Below are 24,667 nucleotides of genomic sequence, written 5' to 3' on the forward strand. Positions count from 1 at the left end.
TTAATCCCATTATATTTGTTGTTTTCCCAGTTTGACAGTAAAGGATGTCACCTGGTTTAATTTGTGTGAGAGTAAGTGGATTCTGCTGCTTAACTAATCAAATAAAAATGAGCAAGCACTGTAGTGTGTTGTAACGTAACGCCACCGAAACGGCGACCCTCTGTAAACGTTATGAATTCAAACATGCCAGGTTTTAATTTTTTTTCTGTTAAGCTGTTCTTGTCTTTACTAAAATCCAAACTAACAAAGGGCAGAATGCTCTTAAATCACGAGGGAGCGATTTCATTTTTGGCTAATGTAATAGACTCGCTGTTATTGCTGTTGCTGAACCGCCTTTAGCATACATTACATTCATTACAAATGTAACTTTAAGTTAAACGTGTGTTTAAACTTCACCTGGGGATACTGACTTCACCTTCAGAGGCTCGGGGGCAGCTCAGTCGCTCCAGTCTTTGCCGGGATGCAGAGCCACCACACCGCAGCAGACTCGCTGTGTGCGAGCCAGACTGTGTGAACGCCGCTCTGCACGTTTGATGCAGGGACGTAGCTAAGTATTTGAGGGGCAGGGGACTACGATTACATCTACAATTATTATTTATTATAAATGCTTATGGATGTATTGTGTGTTTTAATGTTTTGAAAAGCTTGTGGACATAGTGGCGGTTTGTTTTACAAGTACAGTTTTACACTTCAGCAATGGGCAGTATGAGAAACATATGTTATTTGAACATCAAAGCATGTAAACCTATTCTAGGAGACGCCAGGACTACAAATATGATGCTGAAAAGGAGTATATGGGGCTCTTTAAATGTATACTTTTCACACAACAGTGTCATTTGAACCATCACTAGCGTGTTTTCAAGTATTATCTTACTTAGTAATGGTGGGTAACATGTGTTAGATGGATCCCGCTGCTTTTTTTTACTATGAATATGAAAAAAGACAAACAGTCAAGACATTTTTCATCCTTTATTAAACATCCAAGAATTGCTGGATATTTGCAAGTTGTTATTATTTTTAGGTTAATCATTCTGTGGAAGATCACGTAAATCAATTGGACATACAAAAAATCATATAATTTTTTTCTTCAAGCATAATTAAGTTTATAGGATTCATAGGGACCAATAACTATACAAAATCTATATATAACTACACATTGTTTAGTATATAATAATTGGTCATCTGGGCTACTAACATTTGCAGTCCACCACTTACTAAATTTAAGGATTTCAAAGAACTTCACACTTACATGTAAGCTATTTATCCATTTACATGGGAGAGTTAAGGTGTGAATGGGCCTGTTTGTGCTGTTAAGGATTTACATTATGATGCCATGAACTATATATGTATCATGATATAGAAACTGGATGCTAAAGTATCCTATGTTTAAAAGGTGTCCACCTTTTTAGATCAACAAAAAAAACCCCACACTCCACTCTGACCCCAAGTCTGATAAAATGTGTCGTATGTTGATAACATTCCTTATTATGCTGTTATATACTGAAATCATATGCTACAATAAAACAATACAAAGAGAGGCTACTACTTGATTTTTGAAACTTACTGTAAGAATATTGTTTATTTGATAACAATGTGTTATTGTGTACTGTCTAACGCTGTGGTTAGACAACACATTTTTAAAGAAATTTCAAAGTAATGCCATTTTTAAGGTAAGGTTTATTATGAATAATAATCATATGTGAAAACACATAACATTTGTATTGTGCCTTCTTCTTATTATTATGATTTGCACAAGTTAAATTGATCAATTAAATAGTGTCTTAGTCATACACAGAATTTCATTAACATTAAGGAGCAGCCATAGCTTATTACATTTTAAAGCCTAATCTAAACCAGGAATATACCACTTAAATTATGTTAGTAAATAAAGCAATAAATAATTCTTACTTCTCTATTTAAATGTCATACAGACTTCTATCTTTATTTAATATGCAAATCTGCTGGTGAGAAGGGCGTCCAGTTAATCTACAGCCACCCACTAATCTCTAACTTGTCGTGGGGGCTGTGTATTGAAGAATGGTCCTCTTGTTTAGAGGATTAGTGAAGGACTCTGGATACAGAGGTCACACATGACTGTACAGAACATGACAAGAGTGGCATACACACACTGAAGTCATACAATCCTTGACATGAATCCTCTGCTAGCTGTGATATTACTTTCTTTATAGGACTGTTAAATCAACCCTGAAACTAATAGAAATTTTGGGCATCTTGAATGACGTCTATTTACAGAAAGCATTTCTTAGGGTAAACTCAAATAAAATTAATCCCCTAGTTAATGAGAGAAATGACATTACATTTCCCATTGACTCGAGAAAACCAAAAAATCCCAATCCCAAAGAAATCCTGTGTTTGTTACAGAAGTGGTCAAGTCCAATGTTTTTTGTTGCATTTACATAGTAGTAGTAGTAGTAGTAGTTCACTTAGTAGTCCCTTCCAAGAGGAATTGTTTGAACATTTTGTTAACTTTTAACAATATAACAATTCACTTTTTCGGTTGACAAAATCCTTTACAAAACACAACTGCAGAAACAAATGACAGCAAATTCAGGACAGATGTTTACCAGGGACAATGGCTACCACTGTTTCAGACACGACGCATGCATACACACCCAGACAGAAACATCTAGGTATCTAGATGTTGCTGAAGCCACCAGGACACTAAGTGTGTGTAATTATTCATGCTTAGTTTATTTGGACTTGTTCTCAATTTGAGGCACATCAATCTTTTCCCCAGTGAGGAACTGCCAGATGCCTCCTCTGTAGTTCTCATTTCCCAAAGCGTACAGGAAGACATTGAAGGTGGGAGAGGTCTTAGCCAGGATAGGAGCCATCTGTAGAGACAGGTGCATGCATGACAAGGTTGTTAGTACTTAAAAGACCTCAATATTCAGATGCAGATACTCATGAAAATGAGCTAAAGATATGTATATGATTATATCAATATTCTAATTATTCTGATGGTTTTTGTTTGTAGAAAAATGAGAAATGACGGCATGAATTGCTGTCTGCTACAGTGTCTTTTTTTAATACTACCACTGGGGGTGGCAAAGTCAAAAATCTTCATATTTGTTTTAACATTTAAGATATTTTTCTGTATATATTAACTGTATGTGTATGTATGTCCAACATGTGCAGGTTATATGATCTGCATTTCAAAATATATACATTATGTTTTGGAGAGCTTTTGTGAGCATGTATGTGCTGGCTGTCCTTACCATCCTGAGCTTGGGGGACACCAGGTTGGCATTCTCCACAGCGGCGTAGAAAGCCAGGATGCCATAGGGGCACCAGCAGAACAGCAAAGTCTTAAGAGGAGTGTTGGGGTTGAACTACAGAGGGTAAAGGTTAGAGAGAGGCAGAGCAGGAGGGATACACATGAATGATTAGTAACAATCAACCATAAGGAGTGAAGGAGACATAAATGCTGTGTGTCATGAGATCCAGTCACACGCCTGGGATAATGTCTGTCTGTGTAAAGATCATACCTGCTCAGCTATGAAAGGGAAATAGCTAGCGTGTAAAGGGGCAGTTTGCTGTAATCCAGTGGTCAAAACAGACATTTAACAGGTTCGCCTCTTAGCTTGTTTCAACTCGGCATGGAGCTATAGGATGGTTACACTAAGTGAAATATTCACACCCACAACTCCTTGTTTTTATGGCTGCATTTTTCATGAAATGGAAATATTATAGTTGTCTTGTGTAATCATTGTATACACATTTGGCATTTCTGGAAACTTTGGCACCTCTACTTCAACTTAAAATCAAGTAGGGTTTAAACAAAGACACTGGACAATTGTATCCCTCCAGGTTTTTATGGCATACATTGTATGACTATACATTACATTCATTACATAATTACATTGCACAGCATAGTGTCTCTGCAGCTTTTGTGTGTGTAATGAAAGAGTCTCCAGAAACTCAGATGACTGTGAGTAATAGGGTTTTGCAACATAAAGTGAGGCAACCTGATTCAGCCCCTGAGGAACTCCACTATTGGACTACCATTCACAGATACATTGTTCTTTTCAATGCACACCAGCTACTGTCCACATTCCCAACTAAAGCACCCGGTCTTCACCCCTTGGCAATGACCTATATATGTCACAGCCCGCATGCTACCCATGCTTTTTTGTCACTCTGAATAAGGACCACGTGAGAAAGTTGTGCTTACACTAGAAAAAGATTAAATAGAGAATTTCCTCTTCCATTGGGCAGTAGTGGATGAAGTGTTCAGATTCTTTGTTTTAGAAAAAGTACTAACACCATTCTACACTCTGAAATACTCTGTTACAAGTCAAAGTTGCATAGAAAATGTTACTTAAAAAGTATGTGACTATAATCAGGAAAATGTACTTAAAGGTGCAATATGCAATACTGACAGCTAGTGTTTAAAATAGTTACTGCAGTACAAATTCAAAATACTGGAGAGTGTCGTCTCCCCCGCCCCTTCCTCCCCAGACTTGAAGTTCACGGAAGTTGCCAGGCTGAGACCGGAGCATCCACAACAATGTTGCTAGACGCTTGTCTCACATAGCCAGACATTACATCACAGCACAGTGGAGTAGCTAACGTTAGATGCTGGCTATATTGTCATAAAAGCCTGTGCTCACGCGGAGCTCTGTACCCAACTGACAGACACATTTAATAACACAAAATAACACTACCTTGCCATCCACTCCACCCGACTGAACACACTTTATTGGCTTAGAATTACAGCAACAATCGCTAAACACACTGCAAACTCACAGTCCTCTCTTTCCGATTTACAGCCCCCCCTCTCTTGGCTTTAAATAACTCACCGTTGTCGGCTATGGCCGCTGAACAGGCTACACGTTGTAAACAGTCTTGGCGTGGCCATAGTAGGAACATTTTTTTGGCAGTGTCAGTTAAAGTACCTAAAATGTGTACTTAAGTCTAGGGTTGCACGATATGAGGATAATATCTAATTGGGATTATTTTGACCTATATTGCGATATGATTCACAATATTGGAGGGGAATGATCATTTTTGTATCATTATTCTCATTTTCATTGAAAAATATTAAAATAAAAAAATTAAAAATGATTATAGTGTGATTTTTGCGAGGATTTAGTCTGTAGGATAGGATTTTCAGGCTGGGACGTCTCTGTAGCACCACAATACTTAATACGGAATGGTTTGACACATATTTTGCCTTTAACAAATATTGCGCCCTTCTGCAATTTGAATATTGTACTAGTCCATATTGCGATTTCGATAATGTTGCGATTAATTATGCAGCCCTACTAAGTCCTGTACTTGAAAATGTACTTAATGTACTAAATGTACTTAGTAACATTCCACCACTGCCAATGCGTAGCTTCAAAGTAGGAATAATTGCATATTGGTAAGGATTTGTGCAGTAGTTTTCTCTGTTACTTAAGACCGCCAGTGTTGGGTTTCACAGTTAGTTCTGAATTTCTCTGCATCAAGCATGTTAATTCATTTGGGTTTGGAGCAACTGAAGTAAAACAGAGCCAGTCTGTCTCTGTGTTGGTTTGAAAACATAACATTGCTATGTTAACTTGAATTGGAAATCTCTGTGTATCACTTTACACTAATCCCATGAGTATTTAGTTATTTTCACTTACTCTGGGGTTTCCAGTCTTCTTGAATTTCTGTGCAATGGACTGGTAAGAGGACATGACAACAAACACCTGGATGGCCATGTTGAAGATGGCCATGGGGATCAAGTAGGACACATAGTTTCTGTGGAGAGAAAAATGTACAAAAGGCTGTAAATGTAATATAAACTACTCCCTGTGAGTGATAGATAATGTAATCTGTATTTAGTGTGTTTGTGTGTGTGTGTGTTTTTGTGTACTGTATTACCTGTCTCCCTTGCTGTAGTCCAGAGTGCAGCATGTCCTAAGGGGCTCGTAGTCGTACTCTCCCCAGCCAATGAGGGGCATGGCAGACCAGAAAGCAGTGAAGAGCCAGATAAATACAGTCAGAGTGATGGCGCTGCTCCACTGCAGTTTTGTCCCTGATAAGAACAGGTTCAAAACATTCACCATTACTACTTCTAACACCTCGAACAAAGGTCACACTACTGCAGACCATTGTGGACCAGCTGGCCTCTTCAGAATAGCAGGTCTTAAGATCAGCTGGAGACCAAGAACCTGCTTAGTGTATACTTAGATGGCAATGCATTGATTATTGTAAGAGCAGCTGTGGATTCTCAACATGTGAGTTTGTCTGTGTGTTTGTGTGTGTGTGTGAGAGAGAGAGAGAGAGAGAGAGAGAGAGAGAGAGAGAGAGAGAGAGAGAGAGAGCCTGTGCTCTGTATGGGAGGAAAATTAGAATCCATTTGGTTGTAATTGTGCTTCACCTATCAGGGACAGAAGCAGGTGTTGACTTACTTGTGCAGTACTGGTGGTATCTGTCCCAGGCGATGGCGGCTATGAAGTGGAGGCTGGCGAGAGCTGTCACGAAGCCATGAAAACCATGAGTCTGGCATCCTTGAGAGCCATAAGGCCAGTACCTGGAGACAGTGGGTGATTTCATAAATGTATTCCTTTATTCACGTTAAAGAAATTAGTAAAATTGAGCTCACTTCAGCAGGATGTGCTAAAACAGATTATGTCCTTGAACAAACTAAAACTGATAGAAGCCCTGAATGATCAAGCAATTCATCAATGTACTAGTAGTAATAGTAGGCTACATATAATCCCTAGACTCATGAACAATGAGAGCAGCATCTCTCATCTCGTGATTACAGCTTGAAAACCCCAAGCACATGATGACCCTCGCAGTGCAGCCTATTGACCCCTGTTCTCTGCATCCCTGGTTGTTCGTGCCTGTATCGATAGCCAGGTAGGCTATTATCTGTTCATTTCTCACATTTAATTTGGTCACATTTGGTCAAACCTTGATCATTACGAAAGGGGTGGTTAGGCTGCATCACTAACCTCAGGAAGCTGGAGAAAGCGGCGATGGTGGCGTTCATAGAGATCCCCATATCAGCCATCGCTAAGCTGAACACTAAGAAATTGCTTGGGGTCCTCAGCTCTCTCACTTTGAGGAAAGCAACGATTGTCACCGCATTTAAAATGAAGCCCAGCAGACCTTTGGTGGAAGACAAATAAACAATCGTGAATGAAGGAAGTGTACGGCGATGAATTTGAATCAGTGCGCACAGCGATGCTGATTGCGCCACATGCAGCACCGTGACATTTCATAAACATGCTCCTTTCAAACATCGCAGTCATGTCTTTGTTTACAGACTATACGTGAAGGTTAATTGCAAGCTTAAAGAGACTATGAGGAAGGAGAAGGAGCTACTGCCTCCTACAACATAGCCATACTGTCATTGACCGGGAGCGTCAGGTCCTGTCATCTAGGTTAAAGCGGGTGCTGTCTTGTGCCTCGCAGTGTTTTTGACTTAGATCCAACACAAAACAAAAACACTCACCCTCCACAAGCAGACACGATCCTAGGGAGAACACATCAAAGTCGGAGAAGCCCTCCGGTAAAGGGTAAGACGAGACCATCCTGAAGTCGTACTGACACAATAAAGTGCAGCTGTTCCAGACTTTTCACTCCACTCAGTTCGCTCGTTTACGATGTGCCTTAATGTGGCCGAAGGGAGCCCGCTTTTATAGGGACATTTCACGTGAAAAGCATGCACTTTATTGTGTAAAGCCCTCGAATCTCTGTCGCCCCAATCCGTGCAGGAATGTCTTAATGAACGTAACCACACAAACTGCAAAAAAAACCTTAATGCCACCGCAACCAGTAAAGCCCTCAATTAGTTACACAACAAGCCTTTGTGTCTCTGGGTCCCAGTGATGATGCAGCCGTTGTTGATATCAAAGGACGAGGCGACGCGTGTGATGCAGCCCACAGCTCTGCATCGCTCTAAGGAGACAACAGGTGTCTGCAGAGCTCCAGCCAATCATTACTACACTCACATTTAAGAGGAAAACGAAGCCCTCCAAATACAACATCAAAGAAATTCCCTCCATTAACAGCAACAATAATAACCCTATTATTCTTAGACTTCCATGTTCTTGCCAAAGGCAAGGGTGTTTGAGTCACGTTACATCCAGTGGCTATAGAGCGTTACAAATGTACATGTGAATTAAGTGTAAAGAAATGTGGTGTCTAATCTCCGTGCAAAATATTCGACTTTATCATTTCCAGATGTCCAGCACACCAATGCATTTCATCTTATGCACAGTTTATATTAAAATGAAATGTATGTGATGCTTTTCAATTCATTAACCCTGCTCATTCGCTGGTTGATGACACAAAGTGATTATTGTGACACTCCAGATGATCCATGTGAGTACTGTTGATCTGTATCTGAATCCTTTGTCCCATATGGCAGGACTCTGTTTTGAAGTGTGGATGTGAAACTGGACAGTCAGCGTTTGTTTTGTGGATATTTTTAGTAGGGAATACAACTTTTGATAGGCACACTGACCTCAAGAGATTAAACCAATATGACATCTGTCTGAAATAATAGACAAAACCAAATTGCCCTTTTGGATCTGCAGACACAACATGTGTCAACAGAAGATTGATTCAGTCTGGAGTTTCCTGTGTGATAAGGGAAATATGTGGCATACAATAAAAGCCTGTATTCCAATTCAGCTGTAGCAGTAGATGACATGACATCCAGCCATCATCCCCTGCCTTCAATAGATTGGTCATGCTTCAGTTGCTAAATCATTTGCAGCTTTTCATACCGTAGGGATAGAGGGGACACAAGACTGCCATTGTGTGGCTAAAGTCTTTCTCAGTTTAGGGATTATAAAATCAGAAATCTTAGTAAATATAGGTGTAAATGAGTTAAAAGTGCAAAACCATTATGGGAATGCAAATGGTCAAGATCCAAAAAGGTACAGTATACATATATATTCATAGATTTTTAATTTTATGACACTTTCTATCCTACTGAAAACAAATGGCTCCCAACAGAACATGAGTTTAAGTGTGCAGTTGTCACATTTCTGCATGCTCCTGGCTTTTTCCCCTCCAAATTTCCCATCTTAAAAAATGGTCTCACTAAAAACTGAAAACACTTCAATGCTTTAACAAATTAATACCTTTTCCAAATAAAGACGATCGCAAATGTAAATAAATGCTGACACAAATAAGTACATACAATAGCATTTGGATGTTTTTGATGACTTTTTCTGCTGAAAGTGTGCACTAAAGCAAACTCTAAAGTTTCATCTGACAACTCTTGCTTCATTTAAACTTGTCATTGTGTACTAAAACCTTTGACCTGGCTCTGTGGTTAAATTCTTTGGTTCTTGCTGCCAAGTTTTCCAAACACATTCAAGGCCTGTGTTTCACCATCTCTTCAGTTCAGAGTCAGCACACTTTGCAGTGCCAGCCAAGTGTAACACTGAACTTCCAGAGTGATTAAATACAAAGGGGGACACAAGGAACACGTGCCAAACAACACATGGATTTACCTTCATTGCAAAACAAAAGCTTTACAATTGGAGGTATTTTCCTCGAGTAGTATTGGACTCCAAATGGGTTACTGAGGTGAAACCTAAAGGCCATTGTGAGTCACTTTCATTCAAACTGATTAAACATACACGTTTTACTACTGAAGTCTTTCTCTTTATTCTGACCAGTTGTGTTTGTTCAGAAAATACTACTTTGTTTCCTGTTGATGGATAGTTTACATGTGCAATTTATGTGCAGGTACATAGCTGTGATAAAGTGGGGTGGGGATTGCCAAAAAGGGGAAAAACTTTAAGGATATGTATTTTTTTCTGTGATAAGAGACATTTTGCAGTGAAATGATTTAATTCACTGTTACAAGTTTTTCATCAGTGGTTCAGGCCCCACCAGCAGGGTCATTTCCTTTTCTCTTATTTTGCATGAAAAAAGGGATCTGTCTATTATTGTTTAGTTTAAGTCAAAGTCTCTGTATCTGCTTTCCAACTACAGTGATATTAGTTGTTTTGTGATACAAATATAAAAGTTCTTCAAATAAAATAAGGATGGCACATTACATTTGTTTAAGTGAGTAGCTGTTGAGTGCAAAGGCCCCAAGGAGCCTCAAGGTATAGGGGCCACCTTGTGGTAAAACATGTGCTGTCCACTTATAGATTAACTGTCACTACAGAGCTCAAATGAACAAGCAACATTTGAGGGAAAGAAAAATCCAAACATCAGCGGATTATGACCATTTCGGAAGTGTTTTTCTGTGATAATAAATAGGGACGTCTCTGCGCAGCCTATCGGATTCCGGGATGCAATACGCATCCAAATGAAAAGAACGCCAGTCCTTTCGCTAATCCTTGACTATCCTTTTTATCTCGGGACTCATATCAGTCGGATCACTATGGGACAGCGAAGCGGTGGGACAAAGCCATGCGGATGATATTCCTGTAAATGAGAGAAAAAAGCAAGTCTGTTTGACTTAAACTGGGCGCATGTAGGCAAGCTGCGTATGCGTAAAACTGGGCCAAAATGTTCCTCGTCCTGCTCATGGGGCTCTACGTGGCCACAGGTGAACTTCTCTCCACAGTGAGCTCCTGCCCGTCGCAGTGCAGCTGTTTTTACCACAACCTGAGTGATGGATCAAAGGCCAGGTAAGCAAGATGTTTAAAATGAAAATGATTTTATATCAAAAACACACTATAATGTGCTCTGGTTTGTGCGCACAGACGCATCTTTTCAGACGGACAGGTCGAGTCCTCAAATGAGGACAGCATAGGTAAACACGTGTACAAAAGATAATTTAGGGAGTGCATGTCGGTCCAATTTTATTTAATGCAGGATTATCTCTCAAAGGCACTTTCAACCTCCTCATGTATGCTTTTTATGTGAGTTAGGATAGATTGGGAAATCAGTATTTTTTTCAGAATTATTAGCCATACCATTGTTGGTGCTTGTGAACTTACCATCTTTTTTTGTATCCTCTACAAAACATTATTTAATCTTAGACTTTAATGCTAATTTATATATATCTAATATATATAATATTTACTTTGTGAAAAAATTTTCCTTAAATGCGTAATTTGTGAAGGATGATTTGGAGGTAAAACACAAATTCACCAATGATGTCTCCCTTTTAGGAGCGTGATTTGCAATGATCCCGAGATATCTCTTGTGCCTGTCGGGTTTCCTGTTGACTCGTCCAAGCTGCGGATTGAGAAGACAGCCATCCAGCGGATACAAAGCGAAGCCTTCAACTACCTCTCCAGTCTGGAATTCCTGTGGATGTCTTTCAACACGCTGTCCGCTTTGAGCCCGGACAGTTTCCGGGGACTGCTTAACCTGGAAGAGCTTCGTCTGGACGGGAATGCCCTCGCCGCCTTTCCCTGGGAATGTCTCATGGATATGCCCAGTCTCAGACTTCTCGATTTGCACAACAACCAGCTCACCTCGCTGCCAGCGGAGGCCACCACTTACATCAAGAACCTCACCTACCTGGATCTGTCCAGCAACAGCCTGCTTACCCTGCCGGCAGAGGTGCTGTCCACCTGGCTGGCGGCGAAACCAGTGCAAGGGCCAGAGAGCTCCAAAATGATACTTGGTAAGGACTTTAACCAAACCTTAACGTGGTTTATGTCTGCCTCAATTCAAAATACCAAAAGCGCGCTGTTAAACTCTGTGCGTCAATGGAAAGTGTGTTAATGAATTATGCTCAAAGTAACATTCTTGAACAGCGGCGGGACAAAACAGTTGCTAAGCAACACATACTTTATTATATAGTAGAGGATGGTCGGTAGTATTTAATAAAAAAATGCCCCATTTTGCTTTGGAAAACCAAAGACCAAACCATTTGTTTTAATGCACCCTATTTAGCATTTATAGACAGTATCTACACATTACAAATACAGTATACTATGAGGTAGTTCTAAGAAGTTATAATTGCAGAGTAATACTGTACATTTATAAACACTTATATCTATCTATCTATCTATCTATCTATCTATCTATCTATCTATCTATCTATCTATCTATCTGTGAATTAAAAAGTTCATTTTACACTTGCTTATCTTCTGTGACCCATTCTCATAGTCAGAACAGAGGACAGCTGTTCCAAGGTCAGCTCTAAAGGCTGATGCTTTTGGCAAGGACAGGGGGGTGAAATGGCAGCTAAACCTGACCTTGATCACTGGACCATCATCATCATCATCATCATCTTCATTGCCGTGGTCATGGTCATGGTGTAGTTTATGAATTAAATGTTAATCCTCTTACAGGATTAACATCCACACCAGCCATCTGCAGGCTGGTCTATCACTTTGCACACAGCTGGACGTTCATCTTACTCCTGTAGCCTCACTTGTACCCTCACCCTCAGGTCTCCATGACAACCCCTGGGTGTGTGACTGTCGGCTCTATGACCTGATCCAGTTCCAGAAGTCTCCGACTCTTTCAGTGGCATTCATTGACACAAGGCTCCGGTGTTCAGCTCCGGAGAGTGTGTCAGGCGTCTTGTTCAGTGATGCAGAGCTGCGCCGCTGTCAGCTCCCACGTATCCACACAGCTGTGGCACGAGTCCGGAGCGCTGTTGGGAACAATGTGCTGCTCCGCTGTGGGACCATCGGAGTCCCAATCCCAGACCTGACATGGCGCAAGGCGGATGGGCGACTCCTTAATGGAAGAGGTGAGTCAGCAGGTCTTTGAATGTCAGGGTCTTTCTCTGTGTTGTGTCTGAAATAAGATGCTTTACTTTGCACTGTGTGCTGCTGTTAATTAAACAGAAAGCTGGAGATAGTCAGGTTTTAAGTCTGACTGACAGCTGTGGCTACAACAGTGAACTATGCAACACTGCTGATGATCATTGCAACATTGCATAATCACCTGCTTGGCATCAATAAAAGGGGATATTTCTCAGATGCCACATAGTTTATATATTTTAAATATTTTTATTATTATTTTTCATATGTTTTCCTGTTGTAACCATTGTGTAATGTCCATATTCTCCTCTCTCTGCCGCCATAGTCCAGCAGGAAACCTCAAAGGAGGGAATCACCTGGTCCATCCTCAGTGTCCCAGCTGTGTCCTATCGGGATTCAGGGAAATACATCTGCAAGGCCACTAACTATGCGGGGAACGCTGAAGCTGTCATTTCTCTCGTTGTCTCTAACTCACCAAAACCAGAGGTGAACCAAACCAGCAACGACAAGAAAGCCAAAGTCAAGAAACCCAACCCGATGGGAAAAGCTGCCTACCAGGAGAAACTGGTGGCCAGATATGTGGTTCCAACCTCCACCCCTTCATCTCTGCCTGCCCTAGATCCAGGCCTACCACCTGGTCTTGGTCCTGATCCTGGACTAGTCAGTTACAGTTTGGCTGACAGAGCCACCCCGTGGCCTGCCACCTCCTCCAACGCAGATGCACTGTTGGATCTGGAGAAGACTAATCTAAGCAACCTGGCGGCCAACACGTCGTCGCTGCAGCAGGACCCGGACAGGGTGGTCCGCTCTGTAAAGGTGGTGGGGGACACAGACAATACAATTTATTTAAACTGGAGAGCCCCTAAGGCCAAGAACACAACTGCATTTAGTGTGCTGTATGCTGTTTTTGGAGAGAGGGACATGAGGAAGATCAATGTTGGGGCGGGGCAGAACCGTGTAACCATCGATGGGCTGGTGCCAAGGACCAAGTACATTGCCTGTGTGTGTGTGAGGGGCCTGATCCCCAAGAAGGAGCAGTGTGTCATATTTTCCACTGATGAAGCAGCCAGTGCCACTGGGACCCAGAGGCTGATTAATGTGATTGTGATCACAGTGGCCTGTATCATTGCGGTCCCGCTCACTGTCATCGTATGCTGTGGGGCTCTGAAGAGACGCATTCAGAAGTACTGGGGAAAGAAATCCAAGGACATCCAAGATTCATATGTGACCTTTGAAACACTGTCGCCTGGCACGAAGGCCAAAGGGCTTGAGGGCGAGTATTTGAACAGACTGAACCCAGAGGAATCCAACAGGCTGCTGTCAGCCCGCTCCAGCCTGGACTCTGAGGCCACAACTAAGATAGAGGGACAGCCTAACGAGTACTTCTGCTGACGTCATGCTCCAGCTCCAGCTTCTTCTCCACGCCATCTTCCTCGCTCTCACCCACATCCACATCCACGTCCCAGTCCGACCCCTAATACCCATTCACATCCCCATCCTCACCCCCATCCCCATCTCCATCCACATTCGTATCCTCATCACTGCCCGTACTCTCACCCTCAGCAACATCCTGACGTCAGTCCCCCTCCCACGCGCACACCGTGGGATTCCCCCCCACCTGTCCCTCCTCGCTGGATCATGACACCAACTCCACCACCACAAAGATCCAATTTCTATCAAAGGACTTTTGCACGCTGCACTATAATGGAAATATCAGTTTAGAGGAATATTTAACATTTTAATTAACTTGTTTTTCCCAGATATTTGTAGATTATCTCATGTTTCTTACAGATAGAGTGAAACTCACTTCACTGTCGTACATGTATCCATGCATTAATAGTAAGACAACATTTAAACACACTCATGCTTTTATGTCTAAAAGAATGTTTTTATCAGCCTGGAAGAGATAACATGTCAAATGCTGAAAGAGCATAACAATTACTGTAAACTATATTTAATCTTAATCTGCATGTCCCAGCGAAGAAACCTCTGCAACCTGATCAGACTTAAAGGAAACTCAAAGGTCAATACTCCATTGTCTATATCCTATATGCATGTGTATAATTTGTATATACTTTATGGATGATGTACACTTACATATACAGTTAAGTCTGTGCCTCTGTATATATCTGTCATATGTTCTCAGAGAAGATATACACATAGGCATGGTTCAACACTCTGGTGTATGGAGAAAAGCTGGAGCTGGAGAGAAGTACAGAAAGGACTGAACTATGACACAATGTAAATAGATTGGAAATGATGCAAAATGAAATGTTAGATGATTTCTATTCCAAGCAATGAGACATACTGAAATATCTTTATGTACCTGTTTCGTGCCACCTAGAGGCATCATTACCCCATTAAATGTAGATCTATTCATTCCAATATTATTTGAAAATAGTTGAATAAACTTTTATATATACATATCCAGTTAGCAGTACTGTGTGTTCTTATATCTGTACTTTCACTTCACCATGTTGATCGATTTTGGGTTTCCATTCAGCAATTTGAAAAGAGTAATACAGATTATACCCTTTTTATACTCTTAATGTGGCTGGTTTGATAGTAGTTGACTAAACTTATTTACAGTAATGAGTTCACGATTAGCCAACTTAGTGTCTGTCTCAGGTGGTCTAAGACTTAATGATAAGTCACTGTTTATAAAAAAAAGTTTGCAAGTTATAATGGCTTTATTAATGTTAATAAATAATTTACTAATGCTTTATAAATCAGTTATAAGCGATGATAAGAACAACATTTGGGTTGCCAGTTTGTACAAAATTCCTCCAGATTTTCCAGCAGGACATTTTTCTTTTTAGCTCTTTAATTCACTGGTAAGACCCTCTGTCAGTTATTTTATGAAAACAACATGCAGAGAATCTAGACCAAAACTGATTTATTAACGTGTTAACTTGTATAGCCACAGACTTGATGAATGATTAGAGAGTAAAACGCACAACTATGTATTAATGGATTGCCAACTTTTATAACTGCTTCATTACCAAATAGGAAGGGTAAATACCAGTCAGAGGGATTGTTCACAAACTGGCAACCAACAAACGTGTTCTTATTAATGGCCTATAAGTGAACTATAAAGCCTTAGTAAATGATTGGTTAAGTTACACACATTCATAAAGGTTGACTAATCAGAAAGTGGTACCGACTTAAACATATAGTTTAAGTCGGTACCAGACCAGGTATCAGACCTTTTGACACTGTCCACTGTTAATCATGTCTCTACCAAGAATTAGATGCCACTTGTTCAGTGCGCGGTACGTCAGGGATTAAGCGTAATAGGCTTCTCTCGTCTGACGCACTCGACATGTCTTGAGCACGAATGTAGCCCTCAATTTTAGGAATTTTCGCGGACTATGGACATAATTTGTTACCTGCTAGTTATAGTTTTGCTCAACATCCAGGCGTATGAAACGTATTCTCAATGTTTAAGCGGGTGCAGCTGTGTAGAAGACCGTCATGGAAGGTAAGACCTGATTTCATGTAGTTCGAGCTTCACCAAGGCAGAGATATTGTTAATCTAACTGTGTCAGTGGGTGACGGTACATTAAGACATATGTGAAAAGTACGTTGTTTATAAAAGTAAAAAAACTGGGGCTGGATTGAATTCTGTATCTCTAATTCGTGGTCCTAGTATATTGTTTTTATAAAACATCAGGCTGCACAGTAACCAAATGTTCATTTAAACTCTTCCCTATAACCATAGGTCGCTCATATGTATGGAGGAGAACGCGTTCGGGGCCATACCAGACAACCTTCCAGATGATATGACCAAAATACGAATAGAAAAATCTCACTTCACTGAAATATCCAGAGGGGCATTCTCAAACACGCCCGCCTTGGAGAACTTGTGGTTGAACTTTAATGATATCACAGTGATAAACTCAAAGGCTCTGGAGGGTTTGGGTAACTTAACCGAGCTCCGTCTGCAAGGTAACAAGCTCCGTTCAGTACCATGGACAGCGTTCGAGGACGCGCCGGCCCTCAAGATCCTGGACCTGAAGCACAACCAGCTGGACGTCCTGCCGGAGCATGCGTTAAAATTTTTGCCAGGTCTGACTTACTTAGATTTATCCTTCAATCGGCTTACGGTCATATCGAAGGAAGTCTTCATAAACTGGCCTCTCTACCAAAAACTACAGAGCACGGAGGAGCGAGACGCGACCGCTTTCGGGCCGAACGTCGTCCTGGCGCTGCACGACAACGCGTGGCTCTGCGACTGCCGCCTGAAGGGCTTCGTGGAATTCATCAGGTCCCTGCGCCCCCCGATTATACTGATGAACTCCTACTTGACCTGCTCAGGGCCGGACTTTAAAGCGGGCAAGTTCTTCCATGAGGTAGAGCTGCAGGCGTGCGTAAAGCCCATCGTCACCACCCCTTTCTCCAACCTCAGTCTGCCTCAGGGCGCAAACATCACCCTGCGCTGCCTCGCCAAGGCCAGGCCAGACCCCGCGGTGTGGTGGACATATGGCCTGAAGATAATCAGAGGATTTCATGGTAAGAGTGTGATATCCACGATATGTCACCCACACGCCTAGCTCGAGTGATATCTTGTGGTAAATTAGATACTTAAACGCATTTTAATCGCAGACCTATAACCCCTCCTCAAGATGAGGAGAGCTAAATCTGGATATTGGACCGCTGCGAAATAATCACCACTGATTCTGACAATCTGCACAACACCATCAGTGTTGACTAAAAGTGTTGGAGATTATAGTGAACTAGGCTACCTAATATCAGCCGTGTCGGGCTACTGTGTAACTAAGTTGACTTAACCTTTAGAGTTAACCTGCTTACTGCAGATCATGACAGCAAGTAATCATAAACAAATTTATAGCAACCAGGCTGCTGCTGCTGTATCCTGCTACTATACCACCACTCCATCTATCTCATCATTTTGGACAGAAACCAGAGGTGGGTAGAGTAGCTGTCACTAAGTAAGAGTAAAAACAAGTAAAAATACTTTTGTACGGATTTGTACCATATCATACATTTTCATAATAGAAGTAAAAGTAGCCATCAAATCAATGAGTTAAACACTAGAATAATAAGGCATCTTTTATAAAGGGTTTATAAATTGTAGCTACTGGCTTGATAAGATAACAGATAAATAAACCTTTATTGTCATTGCACCATTGCACAGAGACCCATGCAATGAAATTGTGAGCACCTAGTCAGGGAGCCAAGAGCCACTGCGACCGTGCACGCTGCCATCATACTGGTTAATTAAAATAAATAATGTCTTAATGTTTATAGTTCTGTTATAGGCCAATGCTACTAAATATTATCCCAAAAAGTAACATATTACAATGTCCTTATATTCTGACATAATCCCCCAAACATGAAAAAAATAGCCAAATGACAAACATTTTCTAGTTTTAATTTCTCAATTGTGCATATTTGCTTTTTTTCTTTGTCTTATTTTATGATAAATTGAATATCTTTAGGTTCTGGACTGTTCAGAAAAAAGCAATTTGTTCACATCATCTCAGAATTACACAAATTGTGAGATGTGGCATCGTTTTCTATTTTCTGACATTTTAGTGATCAAAGAAAATAATTGACAGATAAATTGATAATGAAAATAATTGTTACTTTCAGCCCTACAATTTGCACCTATCTTAAAGCTGTTGATGTCTTGTATATGTCTGTGCCTCTATTTTTTTGTGTGTCTCTGTATGCGTGTAGGGGTCAGATTTTCTTTTTAATGGGCACAAGTATCTTAAAGGTCCCATGACATGCTGCTTTTTGGATGCTTTTATATAGGCCTTAGTGGTCCCCTAATACTGTATCTGAAGTCTCTTTCCCGAAATTCAGCCTTGGTGCAGAATCACAGCCACTAGAGCCAGTCCCACAATGAGCTTTCCTTAGTATGTGCCATTTCTGTCTGTAGCTTTAAATGCTATTGAAGAGGAGAGAGGGGGGGCAAGGTGGAGGGTGGGGGTGTGGCCTTGACCAACTGCCACTTTGCTTGTTTGCAAGCCATGATGTCTCTCTCTCTCATGGGTGGGCCAAATTCTCTGGGCGGGCAAAGCAGAGAAAGGGGAGGTAACCTTGCTCCTTATGACCTCATAAGGAGGAGATTCCAGATCAGCCCATCTGAGCTTTCATTTTCTCAAAGGCAGAGCAGGATACCCAGGGCTCGGTTTACACCTATCGCCATTTCTAGCCACTGGGGGACCATAGGCAGGCTGAGGGAACTCATATTAATTAAAAAACCTCATAAAGTGAAATTTTCATGCCATGGGAACTTTAATTAATTGACTTCTTTTTCCACCTCAGATTATATTCTGAGGAAAAAGTTATCTGAATAATTTGTGTTCAACTTGTGATGTGTGGAAATATCTTAAGATAATTAATGAGTTTTCCCATACTGACTTTTATTGTCTAAGCTCGCATGTCTTTTCAAATAACATTGGATATCCCTGTTTTACTCTTAGAGTCTCAGGAAAGAGTGGGCGAAGACACCATCAGATCGCTCCTGGTGATCCCCTTCCTTCACGCAGCTGACCGTGGTATCTACACCTGTACTGCCGTCAACTTCATTGGAAACTACTCTGTCAGCATCCTCCTGGACGTCCAATCTCCTGAAGGCTCCCAGTCATCACTCCTCCCTGGCAACCCAGCTCCACCACCTGCTGCCAGTAGTGAAAATGTCTACATTGACATCCGCATCGCCAAACAGACAGTACGTGGTATCATCATTGAGTGGTACGCTGCCTTGGACCGCCCAGCTGAAACATGGTTCACAATCCACTTTGGCGACGTAGGTACTGATAAGAAAGAAATGGTCTACATCGGCCCTGGGATTCACTCTTACTCCGTCTCTGATCTGATGCCTGCTACCAAATATGAAATCTGTGTAACCCTTAAGAACCAGATACCGCGTCCAGGCCAGTGCATTGTGTTTGTAACAGGAAGTGACATTACTGAGATGGAACAGAGGGAGAAGCTGATTCATATAGTGGTGATAGTTTTAGCCATGGTGCTTGCTGTGCCTATAGGTATGTTTGCCTGCACCACTGACACTAAGTTTGCCTGCCTGGAGGGTATCATGGAGTCCTGGAAGAACCGGCAGAGGGAAAGAAGCTCCCCCCGGGTGGAGCGGGAGAGGCAGGGCACCTTCGACAGCCTGCAGGCCACCAGCGACGAGGGCCTAGTTAATAAAGATTCCAGTGAAGACAGGAAGGTGAGGAGGAGGTCAGAGGACAGACAACATAAAGGCAAAGCCGACCACAGTAAACAAACAGCTGAACTATATTAAATTATTTGTGAAACCAACAAGGGAAAACATGAAACTGACCTTATAATAGACCAGTGTTTCATCTTTTATTAGTTCTTTTTGTAAAATATAATAGAAAACTTTAGTACTCATATGAGTACAATATTCAGAAGAATGACCATGTTGTCTGCCTTGGTTTTAATCTCATCTCTTCCTCTGTTCTAGGCCAGGGAGTTTGATGCAAAGATGTGAATGATGACCATTATGTCAAGAGTGTAATTCAAGGATTTGCACCACTGTTTGCAGTTTATTTTCCTGTCTGAAATATGACATGTTTGTCTTGTTATCATGATATGTTTAAATGTCAATTATCACTCATTCTAAACTGCTGCTTTATATGAAGCCTTTGTGATTGATTTAAATGTAGGAGCAATTGTGAGCAACAATTGCTTCTGATGAGTATATTTTTTACCAAGTCTTTCAGTAGTAAGTGCATAATTTATCTTTATGTAATTCTTTGTTAGCAATTTAATGTTGTTTTATGTTTTTATCTATTTATCAGACTAATTTCTTTTTGGCTCAACATTGTCAATTCAGTTGACATATTTGTACTGTAACATAATACTGGATCTGGAACAACAAGAAAATATCTTAAACCAGATGGTGATTATGTGAAATAATAATGTGATTGTGTCAGAAGATTTATTTAAATGATTTTAAAAACTAGTATTTTAAACTACTATACGCTATGTTGCTAATATGTGTTGAGTTATTTTATTGCTCTTTGAAAGAGCAAGAAGACACATATTATCTATCAGTGGATTTGGGTAAATAGACAATATAAAATCTTTCATTACAGCTTTTCATTTAAAATGGAATTGTGCATGTGTGTGTGTGTGTGTGTGTGTGTGTGTGCGTGTGTGTGTGTGGTATGTGTACAGTCATACACACATGACATTTACCTTTGGCATAGTTCTTTTGAAGCAGCATTATGAGTCACAAAACGTCAAACTGTCTTTTATGTAGTTCATAGTAAAAAGGTAACACTAAAATTGGCTTTGAATTAAATAGTTAATAATTAAACTGTGCATTTTATGTCAATCTTTTTCCAATTTGATGATGGGGGACAAAATCCACAGTTTTTGTTACAAAAATGCATTCCAAACTTTATTTAAAGCTTGAATGAGGCTCAGCAGTTGAGTTAGTCAATATCACGTGAATAGTTTGTGACAGTGTTTTTAGTACAAAAATGCTCTCTTTTTGTTACTGTCCCTCCACTGCAGCTCAGCAAGGAAACACTGTCAGGGGAAACACAAAGAAAATATTTCATAGTATGATTGTAACTTTGGAAGATAACCACTTGATTTGATTAACTCAGGATGTTGAAGCCTCATATTAACATACATTTTTGAACAGAATGAGGACTGTGGATTTTGTTCTTCATCACTTACATTGAAAATGCATTAGAAAGAGATTTCTTAAAGCAACACCAAAGATTCTTTTGTACCTTAAAATAATGTTTCCAAAATCATTTCAGTGGTTCATCAACTTGTAACAGGGTGAACAGTACTTCTGCATTCATTTTGTGGCCCTCTATCGGCTATAACCGCACTATGCAAGTTTGCCAGATCGGGTAGCAGATCTGTGGTTCGAATGAGACATACGACAGCGGTAATGGACAATTCTGCTTCCAACCTGTAGGGGGACCGAAGAGGAAAAGTGCTTTGGTGTTGCTTTAATGGCCAGTATGAACAGGAGGAATGATTACAGCAAATAAAACCAGTTTCATATGGGCACCTGACAATTGATTTAAGACTAGTCTTGCATTGCCAGACCTATCTCAACAGCGCAATACATACTGAAAGAGGAAAAAAAACACTCTGGGTTGTTTGCATTTCTTTAAACCAATCACAATCGTCTGGGCTGCGCTAAGTTCCAGACGCAGCGATGATGGGGCTCTGCAAAATATTCTCTGGAAGGAACTTGTTTTGGTGGAACAGTTGCACCCCACAAAAGAAAACCACACATGCCAAATATTAATAAGAAAATGTTAAATGAAGTTAACTGTCCACACAATACAGTAACGCAAGCTATATAAATTAGCTGGATACACGGTTAAACATAAGTTTCTCTTAACAGTGTATAGAGCTCAACAGTGTGATTCCGGAAGTAAAAATTCCATTCATTTCTCCATAAGGATTTTGATCAGCCATAACGTCTTAACCATCCAAGGTAGACTTACCACGAGCTCAGAGGTTGTGAAACAAAAGTTTCTGCTTATGAAGAAGATAGAAGTTCATATGAAATCAACCTTATTTTAAGAAAAAACATGTTTTATTCACGATCCTTTGAAAAAATACTACACTACCCACAATCCTAAGCGTAACAGCGACGTCTCTGATTGGTGGAACTCGCTGTTACCATTGAACTGTTTACCTCCCCCCCGAACCTGCAACGGCTAGAGCGAACTTCTATCATTGAAGTTTGTGATAGTTTCTGTACAGTCTTGTACCTTTGCCTTTTTGCCATTTTCAAAATGTTATTTTGCACCGAATCAAATGTTTTATGGTCAAATTATTAAAACTCAAGCAGTTAATGAAACATCAATTGAGATATTGAATGGGGAAAACACTTCCCAAACCAGAGCCGTTAAAAAAGTGGGCGATCACTGTTGATCTCTATTGCCATGTGTATTTCTTTCACAGCAATTCCATCATCCAATCTGTCCCAAAACGTCCTAGTTAGATTGTAAATGCCGTAAACATATTCTTTGTTAATCTTTACAATCATTCACCAAAAGATCCAAGCAGGCCTGCCTTATTGCATGATTCAAATTTTCTTCAAAACCTGCCATTTTCAGCGTGTAGCTTTGTAGCTTGAAGTTTTTTGTTGTTTCCCGTAACAAAGGGACTTTGAGAACGACACCACAGTCAGGCTTTATCCTGGAAATGTACTTTTGTTGATCCAGACTAATTTAAGATAGACTTGAAAAATTGTGAACCTGTCCTTTAAAGGCTTAAAAAACCCTATAGCATATAGTATGTCTGTTTGCAGGGATTTGCAAGGACTGAAAATTGTCAACACTGGAAAGTTTCCCTTTTGCAGGCAAAGGACTGAATTTGATTATCACAGTTAGTTACCACTGAAGTGACTGAAGTCATTTGATGCAGTCATATTTCTATACAAACTGTAACTGTAAAGTTCCATTAACATGTGTTTAATCCTCTCTGCGTCACTGCACATGTACGTCACTTTTCCACGTCTCCCACTTCTGCGAACACAACACATGGCAGGCAATGTGTCCCACATGATCTGTGGCGACCAACACAGACAGATGGCATCTCGGATATGCCTCGGTCAATGGCATTGTTCATTTGACATAATACTCAAACGCTGGCATCCTCTCCAATATCCCCTCCTGCAGTCACTTTATGATCAGATCACACAAGCCCCTTCCTCCATCCGTCTCCTGTGATGCAAACAGTTCATCTCTGCTGGGCTATTGACTTAAGATCAGGGTTTTAAACGACTGGCTGAGATTGGCAGCTCTCATTTTCTGGAGCACAGACACATCTGCTTTCTTGCCTGTTCAGGCGTGTTCATATGATTTGCGGGTGGGGGATTGATGCTGCTTTTTGTTGTAATCCTTATGCACTCTGTATGACACAAGACAATAGGAATTCATTCATCAACTCAATTTCAGCTATTTCAGCACAGATCACACATGAATTTCATCTTTATTTGGATATATCTTATTTTCTCTTACATAATGCTGCATGAAGCAGCATACTATTTAAACACTACGCTACATAAAATCTGCTAATCTCCTTTGCAGTAACATTCAAAGATAAGGAGTTAATGCTGTAGCCTACATATGGTGTCTTTCTTAGTTTTCTTATCCATAAAAGCAAATATTTAATTTACCTTTTAACACCTCTGTTGCTTCAAACACATACCGGGGTTTTTGAACCCTGTGTGTGTCTTTCATTCTAAAGCATCAATGCTCTTTGCAACTTTTAACTCTATAATCCTCAGTAATCCCAGCTGCCTCTTACATGGCATAATGCATGGTCATTTGGGCTGCTGCTCCTCATATTCCCTCATTTCATTTTAGAGCATTAGCAGCATGCGACACTGAAAAGTTTTTGCCTTTACGTGACAATTTGGATTTAAAATTTGGGATTTGTTCCTCAAGAATTGTTGGGACTATACTGGCCTGAAAAAGCAGCACATCACACATTTGTATGTATAATATGACTGAGTTCAGGAGGCAGTTTGTACTTTGTCAAATAAAAAAAATAATCCCCAGAGTCTGCTCTGCATCATCATAACATGTGAAATGTGCCAGCAGAGGCTGCAGAAAGTCCAATGCTAGTCACACACATCTTGTCATTCCAAACTAAATCAGGGCAGATGGACTTTTGGTTTTCAGCCAATGATGCAATGTTGTACAAAGATGAACAAGTTGGTCCTTGGATTAGAGAGGGTAATCTGCAAATTTCATGTTTTATGTAATTTTGAAATAATGTGCATGTTTGCCACTGATGTCTACACAAATACCCAGTGAGTGGTTTAGTGTAACTTCATAATTGGTAGTGCTCACATTGATATTGCAGCTAAGAGGAGCAAAAGGGGCTTGTATCAGGATGATATATTACATATTTTCAGAACATCTGGTGATGTTTTACTAAAAACAACAGCAAATGTAATACACATCGTATTCTAACTCCCATCATATGCATATTTGTGTTGTTCTACATTACTATTATTCAGTGTTTGGATCCAC

At 40.5% G+C, this 24,667-nt stretch overlaps 3 protein-coding genes across 4 annotated transcripts; 2 read left to right on the forward strand and 1 right to left on the reverse strand.

The window, feature by feature from the left end:
- Window positions 1-2,686: 2,686 nt before the first annotated feature.
- rgra (retinal G protein coupled receptor a) lies at window positions 2,687-7,851 on the reverse strand. The gene is made up of 7 exons (XM_031306076.2): window positions 7,457-7,851; window positions 6,954-7,110; window positions 6,405-6,526; window positions 5,875-6,028; window positions 5,634-5,751; window positions 3,240-3,353; window positions 2,687-2,855 (listed from the first exon to the last, which is right to left on the reverse strand). Exons 1-7 carry the CDS (start codon window positions 7,533-7,535, stop codon window positions 2,712-2,714), a joined length of 888 nt encoding a protein of 295 aa, XP_031161936.1. The 5' UTR covers window positions 7,536-7,851; the 3' UTR covers window positions 2,687-2,711.
- Window positions 7,852-10,198: 2,347 nt separating this feature from the next.
- Window positions 10,199-15,074, forward strand: lrit1a (leucine-rich repeat, immunoglobulin-like and transmembrane domains 1a). The gene is made up of 4 exons (XM_031306087.2): window positions 10,199-10,604; window positions 11,091-11,551; window positions 12,326-12,631; window positions 12,970-15,074. Exons 1-4 carry the CDS (start codon window positions 10,483-10,485, stop codon window positions 14,034-14,036), a joined length of 1,956 nt encoding a protein of 651 aa, XP_031161947.1. The 5' UTR covers window positions 10,199-10,482; the 3' UTR covers window positions 14,037-15,074.
- A 794-nt stretch (window positions 15,075-15,868) lies between these two features.
- On the forward strand, window positions 15,869-20,554 carry lrit2 (leucine-rich repeat, immunoglobulin-like and transmembrane domains 2). Of its 2 annotated transcripts, XM_031306110.2 has the most exons (4): window positions 15,869-16,125; window positions 16,366-17,156; window positions 19,100-19,848; window positions 20,107-20,553. In XM_031306110.2, exons 1-4 carry the CDS (start codon window positions 16,016-16,018, stop codon window positions 20,131-20,133), a joined length of 1,677 nt encoding a protein of 558 aa, XP_031161970.1. In that variant the 5' UTR covers window positions 15,869-16,015; the 3' UTR covers window positions 20,134-20,553. The 2 variants fall into 2 exon arrangements, with proteins under 2 accessions (XP_031161970.1, XP_031161962.1); XM_031306102.2 differs by having other exon boundaries at window positions 19,100-20,554.
- Window positions 20,555-24,667: the final 4,113 nt, after the last annotated feature.

Source organism: Sander lucioperca, chromosome 15, assembly GCF_008315115.2.
Source record: "Sander lucioperca isolate FBNREF2018 chromosome 15, SLUC_FBN_1.2, whole genome shotgun sequence".
NCBI classification, from domain to species: Eukaryota; Metazoa; Chordata; class Actinopteri; order Perciformes; family Percidae; genus Sander; species Sander lucioperca.

Bases quoted from the DNA above. Each gene is read 5' to 3' on its own strand.
- rgra (XM_031306076.2), bottom strand. From the start codon at position 7,535: ATGGTCTCGTCTTACCCTTTACCGGAGGGCTTCTCCGACTTTGATGTG. The intron at 6,029-6,404 runs GTAAGTCAACAC...TGTTCTTATCAG, and splicing joins ATACCACCAGTACTGCACAA to GGACAAAACTGCAGTGGAGC. The intron at 2,856-3,239 runs GTAAGGACAGCC...CTGTCTCTACAG, and splicing joins TGTCCCCCAAGCTCAGGATG to ATGGCTCCTATCCTGGCTAA.
- lrit2 (XM_031306102.2), top strand. From the start codon at position 16,016: ATGGACATAATTTGTTACCTGCTAGTTATAGTTTTGCTCAACATCCAG. The intron at 16,126-16,365 runs GTAAGACCTGAT...CTATAACCATAG, and splicing joins GTAGAAGACCGTCATGGAAG to GTCGCTCATATGTATGGAGG. The intron at 17,157-19,099 runs GTAAGAGTGTGA...TTTTACTCTTAG, and splicing joins GATAATCAGAGGATTTCATG to AGTCTCAGGAAAGAGTGGGC.
- lrit1a (XM_031306087.2), top strand. From the start codon at position 10,483: ATGTTCCTCGTCCTGCTCATGGGGCTCTACGTGGCCACAGGTGAACTT. The intron at 11,552-12,325 runs GTAAGGACTTTA...CCTCACCCTCAG, and splicing joins GAGCTCCAAAATGATACTTG to GTCTCCATGACAACCCCTGG. The intron at 12,632-12,969 runs GTGAGTCAGCAG...CTGCCGCCATAG, and splicing joins GCGACTCCTTAATGGAAGAG to TCCAGCAGGAAACCTCAAAG.